Source organism: Piliocolobus tephrosceles, chromosome 10 (genome assembly GCF_002776525.5).
Source record: "Piliocolobus tephrosceles isolate RC106 chromosome 10, ASM277652v3, whole genome shotgun sequence".
Lineage (NCBI taxonomy): Eukaryota > Metazoa > Chordata > Mammalia > Primates > Cercopithecidae > Piliocolobus > Piliocolobus tephrosceles.
Window position 1 is genome coordinate 94,380,490 of NC_045443.1, and position 15,746 is coordinate 94,396,235.

The window sequence follows — 15,746 nt, forward strand, 5'->3', positions numbered from 1 at the left end:
GCTTGCTACCTTTCTCCTTTTCCCACTCCCCCATGAACCTCAATAACTTGGCTACGATTTCAATTTCTGCTCTGAAAAAAAATGCACTTATTAGAATTTTTCAATTATCTGCAATATGAATGCAGATAACTGGGGCCTATGTACCTAGTTCAGAAACACACCCCATGTAGTTGTGATGAAAGAATAACACTTTTTGCACAAGCAATGCTCCATATTTATGATAAATATTCTCAGTAAAAATTGTCAGTAGAGCTATAAAAGGCCCTTTGGAAGGGGCACTTGAAAACTCGGCTCAGCAACTTCCTTTTCCACCTTGAAGCATCCCCTTCAAAAGAATTCCCAACCAGATGATGTTTGATGTTCCTGACCGAGCTCACAGCATGATGAAAAAAAAAGATCATGGGTTTTGAAGTAGGTTAGTGCAGACGCCTACTCTTCGGGTTCTCAGCCTGAGCGCGTTTCCTGGCTTGTCAATTGCATATAGGAATCCTTTCCTAAATCCACATCCACAATAGTTTCCCTTATTATGGATCTTCGTGTATCTTATACCTTTCATTATCATAGTTTCACTTTTCATTTAAGTATCTAATAACGTCAGCTTCCTATAGTGGATTGTAAGCTCCACGAGGCCAAGGACCACGAGAATTCACCGTACTCTTGTATCCCCAGGCTAAACCATCACTGTACACCCAAGAGTCTAGCACAGTGCTGGCACGCAGTAGACAGTCAGCAAGTGAATGACAAAGGAGCAGCTGACAGTGGCCGGAGCTCCGTCGCTGGGACGTGGAGAGAGTCGCCCCGGCCCGCAGTTCCCGCCCTGGCACTGGGATAACTTCTCCCGCGGATGCCCAGCGCCGCCCTGGCCAGACCCCTCTGTGCCCCAAGTCCAGTCCAGCAAGGAGCCACAGCCGCACGCGGCGCCTCGCCCCTTGACGTCACTCGGGGCGGGACTTCCGGCCGCCGAAGTTTAACAGTCCAGGCGGGAGCCGGAAGCCCAGCGCCGAGCGGGCCGCGGCCCCCTGTTGTGTTGCTGGTGGAGAGGTGAGGTTCCGGAGGCCCTGAGGTCAGCGGGGCCCCGCCCGCCGCGTCCGTGCACCCTACGTATCCCCAAACCCCCTCCGTCCCCCTCAGAGGGCGGGGCGGAGGTCCTTGGGCTTCGCGCGCCCCGAGCGGTTGCGGGCAGGGGCGCGGCGGCGCGTTGAGCTGGGAAGTGTTTGGGGAGCCGCGGGCCGGGGTCGCACACCTCCCCGAGAGGCGGCCCAGGTCAACTAGGGTAGGTTGGTGGCGGCCCTGGTGGCTGTGCTGCCCCCGAAAAGTTTGCCTCGTCTCCACAAGTCTGTCTCCTTTTTTGTCAACCTCAAGTACTTCTCTTTTGGCAGGTACTCGGATGCATTTTACAGGGTAGCCTCACTTGAGCGGTTGTCCTGCAAGTAAAGTGCAGTTTTGGTGATTGAAAGTTGGAGAACTTTCATTTCAGCTGAGTAGTGTAGTTGAATTGGTTCCTGTAGCAGCTGTTCCTAAACCCAGGCCGACGTTACCGCCTTATGTTCTGACTGCTCGCTTTCGATGGGACCCTCTTTGTGGGACTGATGTAAAGCGTCTCCCTTAAATGTGCTCAGTTCTTAGAAGACCGGAGTAGGTGGGCGGATAGTCCTCTTCCCCGCCCCGCTTTAAGAGCGGGAAACAAACATTAAATCACTCAGCGAGTTGTCTCCTAAGTTGGAGCGGGTTTTTTGAACCCAGTTTTTCAGAGCCCTGGCCTCAGTGATCTACCCACTACACCCCGCATCTCAATAGGCCTGGTGTAAGATGCAGGTAGACACAGCTTGCAGTTGTGTTTACAGGGCTTAGAGATCGCATTTCCAGCAATTCATTCGTTGTTCCTTGACTTGGGAACCAAGGAGGCACGTGTTACACATGTTTAAGGCTCCAAATCCAAACACTGTGTTACATTTCGACAGGTGACTTTAATGGCTTTTAGTAGCACTTCGTTAGATGAATGGAGCGTAAGGAAGCACATGAGTGAATTACTTTAACTTTTTGTCTCGAGAAGGAAACGTTTCTATAATTATGTCTTTAACTTGTCCTCTGAAATGGCTTATACTAGACGTGTATTGGTGACTCGGGGACTTGTCTGTGACATCACTAATGCTGTGTAGTAGTCTTGCACTTTCCATACTAGGAAGGTGTGGGAGGTATAGTTCTGTGAACTCTTGCTTTCCTTTTCTCCCATGTACTTTTGAGCCTCTCTTTTCTCACCTATCGTTCATTACTACCTGTTGCTCTTTAAGGTGCCTGCCTAGAGCAGCTTCCTTGCCTTCTGTTTTCTAGAGTTCCTTGGTTTGTGAAATCACCTTGTTAGAATTACATGTTTCAACTGTATACTCTGAATAAATGATTGAAGGTATTGTAGTCCAAGAATTGGTATGGGGACTTAGTGGCATCTCATTTGACCATATTGCTAATTTTGGAGTTTTGGAAAAACTGGTGTGACTGGATTCTGACCTGCAGAAATGCTACTTTATCATACATTTTTTAAAAAAATTAGGAAGTTACTTATTAATCGTTATTTGTTGAGAAACTGCTGTGTGCAAGGAATGTTTCAAGACTGGTGTGGGGAGACAGACATTATTATGAGAACAAATAAAAATTTCAGATAATGACTGGGCGCGGTGGCTCACGCCTGTGGTCCTAACACCTTGGGAGGCTGTGGTGGACAGATCACCTGAGGTCGGGAGTTCGAGAGCAGCCTGACCAACATGGAGAAACCCCGTCTCTACCAAAAAGTACAAAATTAGCCAGGCGTGGTGGTGCATGCCGGTAATCCCAGCTACGCAGGAGGCTGAGGCAGGAGAATCGCTTGAACCTGGGAGGTGGAGGTTGCGGTGAGCTGAGATCACGCCCTGGCACTCCAGCCTGGACAACAAGAGTGAAACTCCGTCTCAAAAAAAAAAAAAAAAAAAAAAAAAAATTCAGATAGTAGGAAATGCTATGAAAAAAATGAAATCAGGTGTTGGGATATAGGGTAAACTGGTAAGTCCCTTACCAGGTAAGGAAGGGGCTGCATTAGCCAGGGTGGTCAGGAAAGGCCTTTCATAGGAGGAAACATTTGAGTTAAGACCTGAATGATGAGAAGACGACGACCGTGGGAATCTGGGGATAGCCTCTTAGGCACAGGGAGCAGCAAATGAAAAGACACTGAGGTGAGAATAACCTTGCCTTTGCATGAGGCAGAGAGAAGGCCAGTGAAAAGAAAGAGGAGAGTTATGTGGGGGCCAGGACATGTAAGGCAGGCTAAGGAGGCTCAATTTCATTATCATTACTGTGAGGAGCCATTGGAAGGGTCAACTGAGAGAATGTGATCTGGCTTTTGTTTTAGGAAGATCACTTCAACTACTTTGGTGAGTGCACTGTTTGGAACAAAAATGGATGAGTTAGAGCCACTTGTATTAGATTAGATTTTGACCTTTTTTTGAGTATGTCTTTTTAAATGTTTTAAAAATATATTGTTTTAAACTATTTGTAGGCGCAGTCATGCAGGAAAACCTCAGATTTGCTTCATCAGGAGATGATATTAAAATATGGGATGCTTCATCTATGACATTGGTGGATAAATTCAACCCACACACATCACCACATGGAATCAGCTCAATATGTTGGAGCAGCAATAGTATCCTTTAAAAAAACACACACACACACAAACCACTTATTAGGTTAAACAGCCACTGTCAATGAAACTTTTGCATGTGACTCATACTGAGTAATGTATTTTGCATTGCTACCAAGGATAGTAAAATAGTAATTTACAAATCAATATATCATATGAATGCACCCAGTGTTGGGTTCATTTAAAAAAATTTAGTTACAACCCACTTCATTTGAAAACATTGCTATTAAAAAAAGTATATTCTGTCTACACCATAGAATTAGTTATGAAAAGTTTCTTATTGAACCAAATGGAATAAGGTTGGTAATTGTGGAAATAATTCCAAAAGGGTTTGGAATGAGTTTTTGCATCTACATTTGGGTATTTGTGGATCTGAACTGAAAATTAAAGACAGAACATGAAGGCAGAAGCAAGTTTGGGAGGAGATAAAAAATTGCCCAGTATCTCCATCTTACTGATGTACTCTCCATATCTTCCTCTCTGTGTATGATGAAAACTACATTATTTCCTAAACAGACATAGTAAAGTTATCTAGATTGAATTTTTCTAAGCTTTTTATGTTTCTGATTGACACCTTCCCTGTCTTGGTGAGCTCCTAAATGTGGATAAAATAAAATGAGGGAGTGAAGACTGTAAACTAGGGTTTTTGACCCCTGCGCTGTTGACTTTTTGGGGCAGGAAATTTGTTGTGGATCTTTCCTGTATGTTGTACCATGTGGCGAAGGTTTATTGGTCTTCTCCCCTTAGCTACTAATAGCTTCTAGTTGTGACAACCAAAAATGTTTCCAGAATTGCCCAAATCACTCCCAGTAGAGAACCACTGCTGTAACCACAATACTCCTATCACCTTTTATATGAAAATGTTTTATGTAACTGGTATGTTAGAAATTTTCTTTTGTGAAACTCATATGCAATTTCTTAACAAATTTTTAACATTTGTCTGATTTTTATCAACACCAAAGTATTAAATTCTACTTTCTGATGAAAGGAAAAAAATCAAAGCTTTAAAATACGACTGGTTCAGGAACAAAAATATTAAAAATTTTATGTGAGCCTTACTATTCTTGCATGTCTGTAACAAGAAGGACAAATTTTCTTATTGAATTAAATTTACCTCCTTATCATTCCTATATTTTGTGTTAAAGCAGTACAACAAATTACTTTGGTACTCTGTTAGTCAAACTCATGGTGAAATGACTGCATTTTTAAGGACTTTCCAGATATTTAGTAGGGAAAATATTTTAAAGAGAGTGACAAGTGTATGAAGTTGCTGTTCTCTATTTTTAGATTTTCATTATGTTTAGAGCTTAATTTTCCCTCTTATTATATAAAAGTAGCAATTTGTAGTAAGATTATTTTTTGGTTGACTTTTGTTTTAAGGAGTTTTACTAGGAGTTGGCATTTACTAATGTGATACTTAATAGTCTAACAACAAAACTGATGTAGCTATGAGATAGTGTTGTATGACTTTTGGAAATTGGTCTTATCATTTTCTTGCATGAGCAGATGTGCACTGAAAGCCTTCATACAGTCTTACTCTTAATAAGGCTTTGATCACTTCCATGAAGGTTAATTACTGAAGATCAAAGAGTTCCCAGCCTTAGCAGCTTGGGGTCCACATAGCATAGATTCCAAGAACGCCAGAGAGATTAGTTTTTTGTTTTTTGTCGTTTAGCTTATGTTCCTCACTTTCTCATGATTTCTAAAACTACAAGAGAAATACAAAAGTAGCTAGATTACCCACCCACATTATGTTTCAGTTCTTTTTTTTTTTCTATATTCTAAGGAGAAAAGCAGTAGTAAACAGAGGAAGAAGTCAAGGAAAGGGAAATGGTTTTTCTCACTACGGTAATATCTAGGTAGAAATGATTTGATTTGCATCATGTATCATAATAAAATTACAGTCTATGCTCTGTTTACAAAATACCTGAAAGTTATGCAGAACATTCAAAAGTTAATGCAGTTAGGGATTCTTAGTGTCTAATTAACCTTTCTCCATTGCTTTTACTCACATTTTAATTGCTGAAAAGCACAGATTTAAACTTCTGATATTTTAATTTGTTATGGCTCTCAAAATCAGACTCTTATTCTTGGTTATATTGTTGTAGTTAATCATTTTAGTTTTAAAATACTTACTGTTTTGTGTTTACTGATTGTTCCACTTATGATTCATGTAAAAGAAGGTAAATAAAATTTTAAATTAAGATTCAATTAAATTTTATTTAAAAATTAAAACTCATGACACAAACAATTCCTATTTCACCATACATATTTGTAAAATATTTGCAAGTTACTATAATATCCATTCTTAATTTAAAATTGGAACATTCTATCACAAAAATTCATGTTCTGGGAAAATATCAGGTCTTTTTTTAAAAAAATAGAAAAACAGGGGACTAGTGTGGATGTTTGCTGCCTAGTTTAGATTGGTACCAAGCACTAGGTTAATAAATATCTTGAACAGTTTCTGTAGATGAAAAGGTTGATTGATATTTGCTGATGCTGCTTTTATCATGCTCTCATTCTTGAAGGATAAAATTAGCCCTTCTGGCCTACTCTTTGAAAACAGAGTAGTATTTCACATGGGTTAAATAGCTTTTGAGTGATAGCAGAGCCAGAAGGAAGGCTAGTTCTTCCCCGCAGTAGTAGCAAAGAGAATTAGTCTTAGTAATTATTAATAGTAATATGAGCTACTTTTGAAAGCTACTCTATAAGCGTTACTCATTCATTGTCTTCTTAGTGTGTTTGCTTTTATAATTGCAATTCTTATAATAGTCTCTAGTGCTATAGATGTTCATGGATTGTTTGATGCTCCATAACTCTTCATTTAGATAACTTTTTAGTAACAGCATCTTCCAGTGGCGACAAAATAGTTGTCTCAAGTTGCAAATGTAAACCTGTTCCACTTTTAGAGCTGGCTGAAGGGGTAAGTGATTTTTTTTTTAAACTGTTAAAAATCTTAGTTTTGCTTGACTGGCAATTGCTTGTTTATTGTGGTGCTTACAACTAAATATAAAGGTTTTTAAAAGCATCATTTTTAACTTAAGCTCAAAATAATACAGTAACACTTAAAAATGAGATATGTGTACTTAGTGAGGTATTTTTAGGTAAAATAGTTTTGAATATTAGGGGAACAATTGAAGACTTGAATTTTGTTAACTAGGCCCTTCATGTTTTCATTTTCCTTCTGTGGGAGAGGATTCCTGTTGCTGCTATTTTAGGACGATGTCCCACACAGGTTGCTAGGTTGACCTGAGCAGATGAACTCTAATGACACAGCACTACTTTACTGATCTTGAGCTCAGGACCATCAGGAACAGACTCATAGCTGATGGTAGCCCTCTGCTTCAGATTCTGTCCACCTGTACTGAGGGGCCTGTCTGAGCCTCCCCATGCGCTCCTTAAACAGGTTTTTTTGTCAAAATAAGCTTAGGTCCCACGGCATTTAAATGAAGCTGTCACTGCATACTGTTGCCTTATCCTTTTGTTTTGTTTTGTTTTTTGAGATGGAATCTCACTCTGTTGCCCAGGCTGGAGTGCAGTGGCGCAATCTTGGCTCACTGCAACCTCCACCTCCCGAGTTCAAGCAATTCTCCTGCCTCGGCCTCTCAAGTAGCAGGGATTATAGGTGCCCACCACCACACCTGGCTACTTTTTGTATTTTTAGTAGAGACGGGGTTTCACCATGTTGGCCAGGCCCGACATGAATTCCTGACCTTGTGATCCTCCCGCCTCTGCCTCCCAAAGTGCTGGGATTACAGGCGTGGCAGCCTATCCTTTTGTTTTATAAATTAATCCCTCTGATTGAGGATAATACTGGCTTCTTCATTTCCAGTCACATTCCTTGAAAGCTATTTCTTTTTTAAATAGAATAAGATTTAAATAAAAAGGTATGAGTAGTTGATAGCTTGTTTTTTGTTTGTTTGTTTCAAAGTTTTTATAGCAAATCTTAAATTATTATGGATTGTCATAATTTTACACACTGGGATAGGTAAGGTAGCCCAATTAGAAAGAAAGCAGCAGGACAATTGAATAAAAGCTCAACTAATTTAAAGAGGACTCATGATTTTTATCAATCCTCTCCTAAAGGTATCCAGTGGGATTGACCTGAACTTCAGTTCTAACCCACAGATGTTGGAGACTGGGACAGAGAGAACATCTGCTAACAGTAGAAATGGAGTTTGAGACACTCTGTTTAACCTGACTTAAGCGAAATCAAGGCATAGAATGTCCCTGGTCAATAAAAGGCAGACTGAAGTCTTCAAGAGCAGGCAAAACATCTTAACCATCTTTGGATCTTTGTATCCTAAGATGTTCAAAAAACACTTGTTAATGTCAACGTCAAAACCATTTTAACTTCTACTCTACCACTATATATATGTACTACTGTTATGCATTATGCCTTAAAATCAGTGAATCGGTGTTTGGGAGCTTTTTTTTTAAGTGTAAAAATAACAGATGGTATTTTCAAGTGTTCCATAATTCTAAGAGTTCTGTGAATATTCCAAATTAGTTGCTATGATTCTTAGCCCTCTTTCCCATAGTTAACAAATCATATCATAATGCTGGTAGATAAAAGTAAGATTAGTTGAGTTCAAATTTTCAGTCTGTTTTAATTTAGCTATAAAAATATTTGCAAACATTGGTTTTTTAGCTTTTACTAGTAATGTTTAAAGTAACATATTTATGTGCTAATAACCTTTTTGTAACTTCCAAATCCTCTTACTCGTGTATTGTTTGAGGCATTAGACCTTTTCTGCTTGAGAAAATAAATTATGATCCTACTCATTTAAACATTTTAGAGTGGAACTTTAAGTTCATATTTATTTTCTTTGATTTTGTATTTCACCTCTTTAAAGTAGAATGTACCTTTGCCTTGCACCTTGAGCAGTACAGGATTCCTGTAATAACCACACAATTTCCATTAATTATTTAAGTTCATTAGTTGCATTAATAATACACTATCATTAAAAAAGATCTATCATCAGGGTTAGCCAGCTCTAAATATAAGTTTTATTTTGAGCCCTTAAGAGTAATTGTAGTTGTTGTGATGATTGGAGTCCCAAGACATTGATCTTCAGTGGACACCATCTTTTTCTATTTTATTTAAAGGCTGTTTTGATAGTTCTTAGCAAACTGTCCTGATTTGCAGTGACAACCAGATTTTAAATCTTCTTAGTCTGCTTCCACCAAAGTCAATTCCTAGAATGGTATCTGCAGGAGAATTACAGCAACTGTACTGAAACATTGATGTTGTGTGCATCTTGCTATTTGTATATGTTAGTTGATACTCTTGGTCAAAATTTCAGAGCTAGAAGGAACCGTGGAGTCCACAGAAGTGAACACAAATCTATTTGATTTCCTTGAAGCATTTTTGACCCCCTTAAAAGCTGCTGGATCCATGTGGAAGAAAGACAATGAGAGAGTGGCTCTTTAGTACAAGATTAGCATGTTTATAGTACTTAAACATGCAGTGGGGGAGAAGGACTAGAGGAAGGGTACCATCTGCACCCTTTAAAGAATCTCTTTTGAGCAGAGGATATTTCTGAGAAGCATAGACTCTCAAAGTAAGAAAGTAGATCTAGTCTTCACCTTTCGTTTCTCAAATGCAGAAACACAGGCTCAGAAAGGTGAGATGATTTGCCTAAACCTACATAGCTTGCCTTTTAACTTTTAGCGAAGTCATAAAATGTCCCCTTTGAATTTGAAGAATCCAAGGATGCACTGTGGAAGTTACAACTAATGTAACTTGGTAGTGCATCTGAAGGTTACATAGGAAAAAAATGCACCATTGTATTCTGTGAAGCATAGTTACTGATGGCACCACCAGATTGGTGACACTCAAAAGATACTCATTGAGAAGAACCTGATAACATCTGTATTTTAGCCATTCTATAAAGATCGAGCATGGATATAGCTTTGTGCTAGTGAAACTGACATTCTGGCAGGGGACAGGCAGTAAACTAGTAAACAAAAAATACCCAGATATTGATAAGTTATCATGCGGATAACTAAAATAAGATATTGCAATAGCAAGTTACATTAAGTAGCCAGTGGAGTTCCCTTGAAGTGTGGTGGCACTTAAGTTGATCTGTTGACCAGAAGGTCTTCCAAACAAGGTTCAGAGAATTTAGCTTTCTAGGCAAGGAGAATAGATGTGTAGAAGCCTTGAGGCAAATATAGGGTTGTATATTTAAGGAATGGAAGGTCAGTATGGCTGGAGAATTAGTGGATGAGGAAGAAAATTGTAACAGATGAGGTAGGGCCCAGATAATAGGACTTCGAAAGCCAGGTAAATGTTTGGAGTTTATTCGTGGTGTGATTGGAAGCCGTTGAAGATTTTTAAACAGGAAGGAGACATGATCTGATTTATGTTTGTAAAGTCCACCCTACTTATGAAGAACAGAATATAGGAAAGCAGGAGTGGAAACAGGGAAACCAGTTAGGAAGCTGCTGTCGTAGTTTGGCAAGGTTTGGGTTAGTGTTAGTAGTAGCTATAGATAAAGGGAGCCCATGTGGGATTCATTCTTGGGTTGGAGTTTAGAGAGCTTACTGATCGATTGGAAGGGAGGGAGAACAAGAAATCAAGGGTTATTCTGGGTTTTTGTCTTGAGAAACTGGAGGTGTCTTTACAGAGGTGGGGAACAAGTGAGGTTGGACTTTGATGACCTGATGTCTGAGACTTGGTCTCCTTAACAGGGAGATTTGCTGGGAGACTTAGGGCGAGTATCTTGACTTCTTTTAAAAAACTTACCCCATCAGTTAAATGAGGACTCTACACTGGAAATTCTTTGAAGTCTCTTCTATTTTTAGCATTTCTGAGCTGGGGATTGATTTTAATGTAGGATATTCTGTGGAAATACAAGAACAGGCTTTATCAAGGGGAGATAGGATGGGCAAACAAGCCGTGATGGGAGACCAGGACTGCCAATGTCTCCTAAGCTTCCTGTGTTGTCACCAGTCCACAGAAGTGAACACAATGAAGCATTTTTGACCCCCTTAAAAGCTGTTGGATCCATGTGGAAGAAAGACAATGAGAGAGTGGCTCTTTAGTACAAGATTAGCATGTTTTTAGTATTTAACAAATATTTATCACATGCTTACTAAGTGTTGAATGAGACCTGAAAGTCAGCTCTGAGCTCTGTTAAATTAAGGTAACTTTTATTTTAATTTTTTTTAAATAGCAAAAGCAGACATGTGTCAACTTAAATTCTACATCTATGTATTTGGTAAGCGGAGGCCTAAATAACATTGTTAATATTTGGGATTTAAAATCAAAAAGAATTCATCGATCTCTTAAGGTAAGCAATTAAAAAAAAACTTTACAAAAAAATGGATATCTTAATGCATTTAGAGTACTTACCGAGCTTTTATGATAAAAATAAGGGGCTTCAGAATTGTTAGGGAAAATAAAGGTGCTGTTTAGCCGGAAACTTGTTTTTATGTCTTTTTTCTTCCATGTATAGAATTAATGCCTATGATCAACATTTAAAACTTTTTTCTTGTTTTTTCATTTAGTTCTACTCTTATTTGAATGAACCACTTCACTCATTTTTTCTAAACTATGGTTTGTGGTCATCAGGGATCTTTCCTTAGGGCAAGTTGGAAAAAATGAGAGTTGTTTTGGGATGATAGTTTTCAATATAGTAATCAGAGTTGGGGGGTCAGCTTTTTAGTTATGTAATATATTTGGCTGCTCTTGTTTGTGTTATTTTTTATCTGTTTGTATTTTTATCTTGGTAATATTTTATAAACTGATTTACTATTTACAATTAATGTTTCTTTAATAATTAGCTTTTGGTAGTTTCAGAAAATAAAGTATTTAGCACAACAAAGTCTCTGGTTATATTTTTGGAATTCTACTTTTCATTATATTGTCTTTTTAATATTTAGAAGGTGATCTTAAATTTAATTTTTGTCTTTTAAAAAGGTTTTAATATGAAAAATATAAACATATATCTAGACACATACACAGAGGAAGAGCTTTCTTTACCCATCACCCATGTAAGCTTCACTTACCCCATCCCTGCATGGCAAAATTTGATACACTTTTCCATTTTTAGCTTTCCCAATTACTCTGGATGGTTTTCTGTCTTTTTGGTGTGAAATTTGTAATGTTTAGCTCCCTCATTCATTCTGTTAATGAGTATTTTGACTAATTGTGATAGTGGGAAATCTAATGTTTTACCTTTGAATCTCTACAGTCCTCCCTCTGGTGATTAACACAATTTCTGGCATTTGGTAGGTTCTTAGTAAATGTTGGCTGAATGACTTATTTTCCACAGTTGAAATTAGGAAGACACTTGCCTCTTTATAAAGTCATAGAAAATACATTGGACCCCATGTTCTTAATTTCCCAAATGGGAACGATACCCAAAATGTCTGCTCTTCCTTTTTTCTTTTCATCAAACATTTTTTCCTCAAGATAGCAAGCATTCCTTGGTTTTAGGAATGGAATAAAAGGTAAAGAAATCTCTGAAAATACTTGAAGGACCACTTGAAAAAGTTGTAATGTAAGTGGAATATCATAGCTATTATTCTTGCCATTACATAAATATTTATTAGATACAGGGCTTAGTTTGTTGGTATTATTGAGATATGGCATCTTCCTGTTAAAAACTCTTCTCCCAATTTTGATAACTTTTCTCTGCTCCTGCTAGACATCTCTAATTTGATGTTGGAAAACATAGTCCTTGTGAACTCAGTTTGTTTAAAACCTGAAAGTTTTATTTCCTCAAAGTGTATTCCTAATTGGATTTGAGAGGCAGCCTGGTATAGTGGAAGGAACAGAGGCTTTGGAGTTTGACGTGGAGTTGAATCCTGGTCATTTAGCAGTTATGTGAGCTTGCACCGGTTTCTTAACCTCTCTGTGTCTCATGTGCTTCGTTTATAAAATTGGCAAAATAACCTTGCCCCTCAGGCTTTTCTAAGCATTAAATAATGTATAAAGGTCCTAGCACTAGTAGGTTCTGAGCAAATGGAAGCAGCTGCTGTTATCTCACAGATGCCTTGCTCATTTGTTCTTCCCCCTCCTCCGTTTTGCAATGTCTAGTTTCTTTCCCCTTCCCATGATTTTTCTCTTTTCTTTAAGGTTGAACTCCAGCTTTTTGTCTTCCATAAAGCTTCCTCTGCCAACTTCATTCACAGTAGCTCTTTCTCTTTCCTCTGACACTTTGCCTCCATCATTCATTTAGCATATTCTCTGCCATTTTCATGTTAAAGCAGGAACTCAAAATAGTCAACTTGCAATACCTGTTATTTGTCAGAGGAAGTGAATTCTTTAAAGTAGACATAATGCCATGTAGAAAATTACCTTTCCATAATGTCTCTCTTTCTTTTGTAAAGTGCCTGGACCATTTTTTTCATTATTGAAAATAATTCTCTGTGTATTTGAGGAAAATGTTAAAGCAAATATTAGATTGATAAGTACATAATATATGGTATTTACAGAAACATGAAAATGGGCTGTTCGAGTGTTACGGGGCAGCCTACTTACTTTCATTTCTCTCTTTCAGGATCATAAAGATGAAGTAACTTGTGTAACATACAATTGGAATGATTGCTACATTGCTTCTGGATCTCTTAGTGGTGAAATTATTTTGCACAGTATAACCACTAATTTATCTAGTACTCCTTTTGGCCATGGTAGCAACCAGGTACAGTATGAGTTTATTCAGAGTAAAATTGGTGAGATATATTTTGAATTGTATCTTACATAAGGCTGTGAATTTAAGTTTTTGAAATGCTTGATGGAAAAACTTTAGCTATTTTTAAATGGTAGTGTTTTGAAATATTCAGATAGCAAGCTAATTCATACTAGATTATGGTGCTTATATAAATTTGATTATATAATCAAATAGTTACATCCTTCTAGACTATAACTATATACAGCATAATAAAATACAAATAGTTGTTAATAGGTTAAATGTAAAAAATGGATATTAATCTTTCTACAGCACTACTGTTACAGAAATGTGTCACATAGCTCAGACTTTGTCAGCTGCAAGACAGATACACTCAGAAATACTGTTTTGTGGACATGGAATGATTGAGTTTGTTTAGGCAGAGGGTAATTTAAGTTTTGTATTTTTGTTTTTGTAGGTATATGATAAAGTATCAAAGCTTATATATTTCGGGTTAATATAAGAGTGTTTTGGGAAACTTTTTAAAAGGAAAATAAGTCAATTTTTTCCCTTTATGAAAAAGTTTAAAAGAATAAATTCAGTTTTTCAAGGAATCTAACTCTTGGTTAACTTTCCATAAAATTTGCCTTAGAAATTTCCAGTGAGTTGCAAATTCTTTTAATTTTTACTTAATTATAATCTCTTTGGCCATAATTATTATCAGATAAAATATGGGAGATCTTCACTTTTGGCAAGTAGTTTTTAAAATTATTACTTGAATGTATTTAGTGCTTAAAAAATTTAGTGGATATGAAAAGTATACAGGAAAAAGTCTTTTTTAAGTTTCATATATATTGGGGGAATAATACAGATATATAAATGGTATTATGAGTAAGTGATATAAAACAGTCTTACGGTGATACAGAACAGTTGAGAGAAGACTATCTCAGAATAAAATAGGGAAAATTGAAAGGGTTGGGAGTTGCAGCTAGGTCTAAGGCTTATTTATTTTGTTTTTACTATGACAATATAAATTGGCCTTTTTGCCAATTATTTGTTTCTAACTTGTATTAGGGTTACTCTTTGTTTTGTTTGTTTGTTTTTTTGAGACGGAGTCTCGCTCAGCTGCCCCAGCTGGAGTGCAGTGGTGCAATCTCACCTCACTGCAACCACCGTCTCCCAGGTTCAAGCAATTCTCCTGTCTCAGTCTTCCAAGTAGCTGGGATTACAGGCACTCACCATCATGCCCAGCTAATTTTTGTATTTTAGTAGAGATGGGGTTTCACCATGTTGGCCACGCTGGTCTTGGACTCCTGACCTCAGGTGATCCACCCCCCTCGGCTTCCCAAAGTGCTGGGATAACAGGCGTGAGCCACTGCACCCAACCAGGGTTAGTCTTTTTCACATGTCCACATTATTGTTGGAACCATGGCCTGTTTCTTTGTCCTCAGTCTATTGTCTAGTTTCTTGCCTTACGTGGAGAAGGTGCATAATGAATATTTTAATGTATGAGTATATTTATTTAGAGATGACAAAGATTTTGTTACGCAAATATAAAGCTTTAGAAGAGGGATTTTTTTTCTTTCTTTTTTTTTTTTCTTTTTCTTTGAGACAGAGTCTTACTCTGTTGCCCACGCTGGAGTGCAGGGGAATGATTGTGGCTCACTGTAGTGCCAACTCCTGGGCTCAAGCAGGAGCCTGGCTAAGTTTTTTTCTTTTTCTTTTTTTAATATGAGAGACAGGGTCTCAGTATGTTGTCCAGGCAGGTCTTTAACTCCTGGCCTCAAGTGATCCTCCGGCCTCGACCTCCCAAAGTGCTGGGATTACAGGCATGAGCCACCACACCCAGCTGGGAGAGGGATGTTTTATATGGAGGAAATCACATTAACAAAAATAAGGAGAAAGGAAACTGCATAGGCTTCATATAGGGCCAATGTGAGAAAAGATTGGAAAAGGGTAAATATGAATATAGTATTGATTTAAGACTGAATGTCACACAAAAGACTTCTGTTTTGGAAGGTATTTAGGGAAACTAATCAGAGTTTTTAATTAGTTGAATGTCAGAATCATAGAATCCTTGAACATTAAAAATAGCCTTTAGAGGTAATCTCGCATTCTGCATTTTATGGATGAAGATAAATGATTTGCCAAAGGGATGCTCTTCAGAATGTACTAAATTGTCATAGATGCAGGAACTTATATTTTGTTTTGGTGATTTCTTTTTTATTTATATTTTGATAAAGGGGAGCCATAAAGTCTAAACTTTGAAACTATTGTGAAAAAAATCATTAATGTTCAAGTACCTTTTTTAGGGACATAGAGTAACTTTCTTTTTTGTGTGTGTTAGAAGCATGACAAATTTATAAATTTTATAAATTTTGGACTGACTTTTCAATACCATAAAAATTAGACCAGATACTACTATGTATAATCTTATACTTCAATTTTTTTTTTTT

At 37.7% G+C, this 15,746-nt stretch overlaps 1 protein-coding gene across 3 annotated transcripts in view; it reads left to right on the forward strand.

Moving 5' to 3' along the window:
* Positions 1–947: 947 nt before the first annotated feature.
* The window catches only part of NEDD1 (NEDD1 gamma-tubulin ring complex targeting factor), a 51,586-nt gene continuing 36,787 nt past the window's right edge, over positions 948–15,746 (forward strand). The window contains exons 1-5 of one of the 3 annotated variants that reach the window (XM_023231561.2): positions 948–1,041; positions 3,527–3,670; positions 6,499–6,593; positions 10,852–10,968; positions 13,183–13,323. In XM_023231561.2, the coding sequence (XP_023087329.1) occupies positions 3,535–3,670; positions 6,499–6,593; positions 10,852–10,968; positions 13,183–13,323 (489 nt within the window). In that variant the 5' untranslated portion in view covers positions 948–1,041; positions 3,527–3,534. Of the gene's footprint in view, positions 1,274–3,526; positions 3,671–6,498; positions 6,594–10,851; positions 10,969–13,182; positions 13,324–15,746 lie in introns of all 3 variants that reach the window. The other 2 variants (XM_023231647.3, XM_023231722.2) reach the window with 2 other exon arrangements.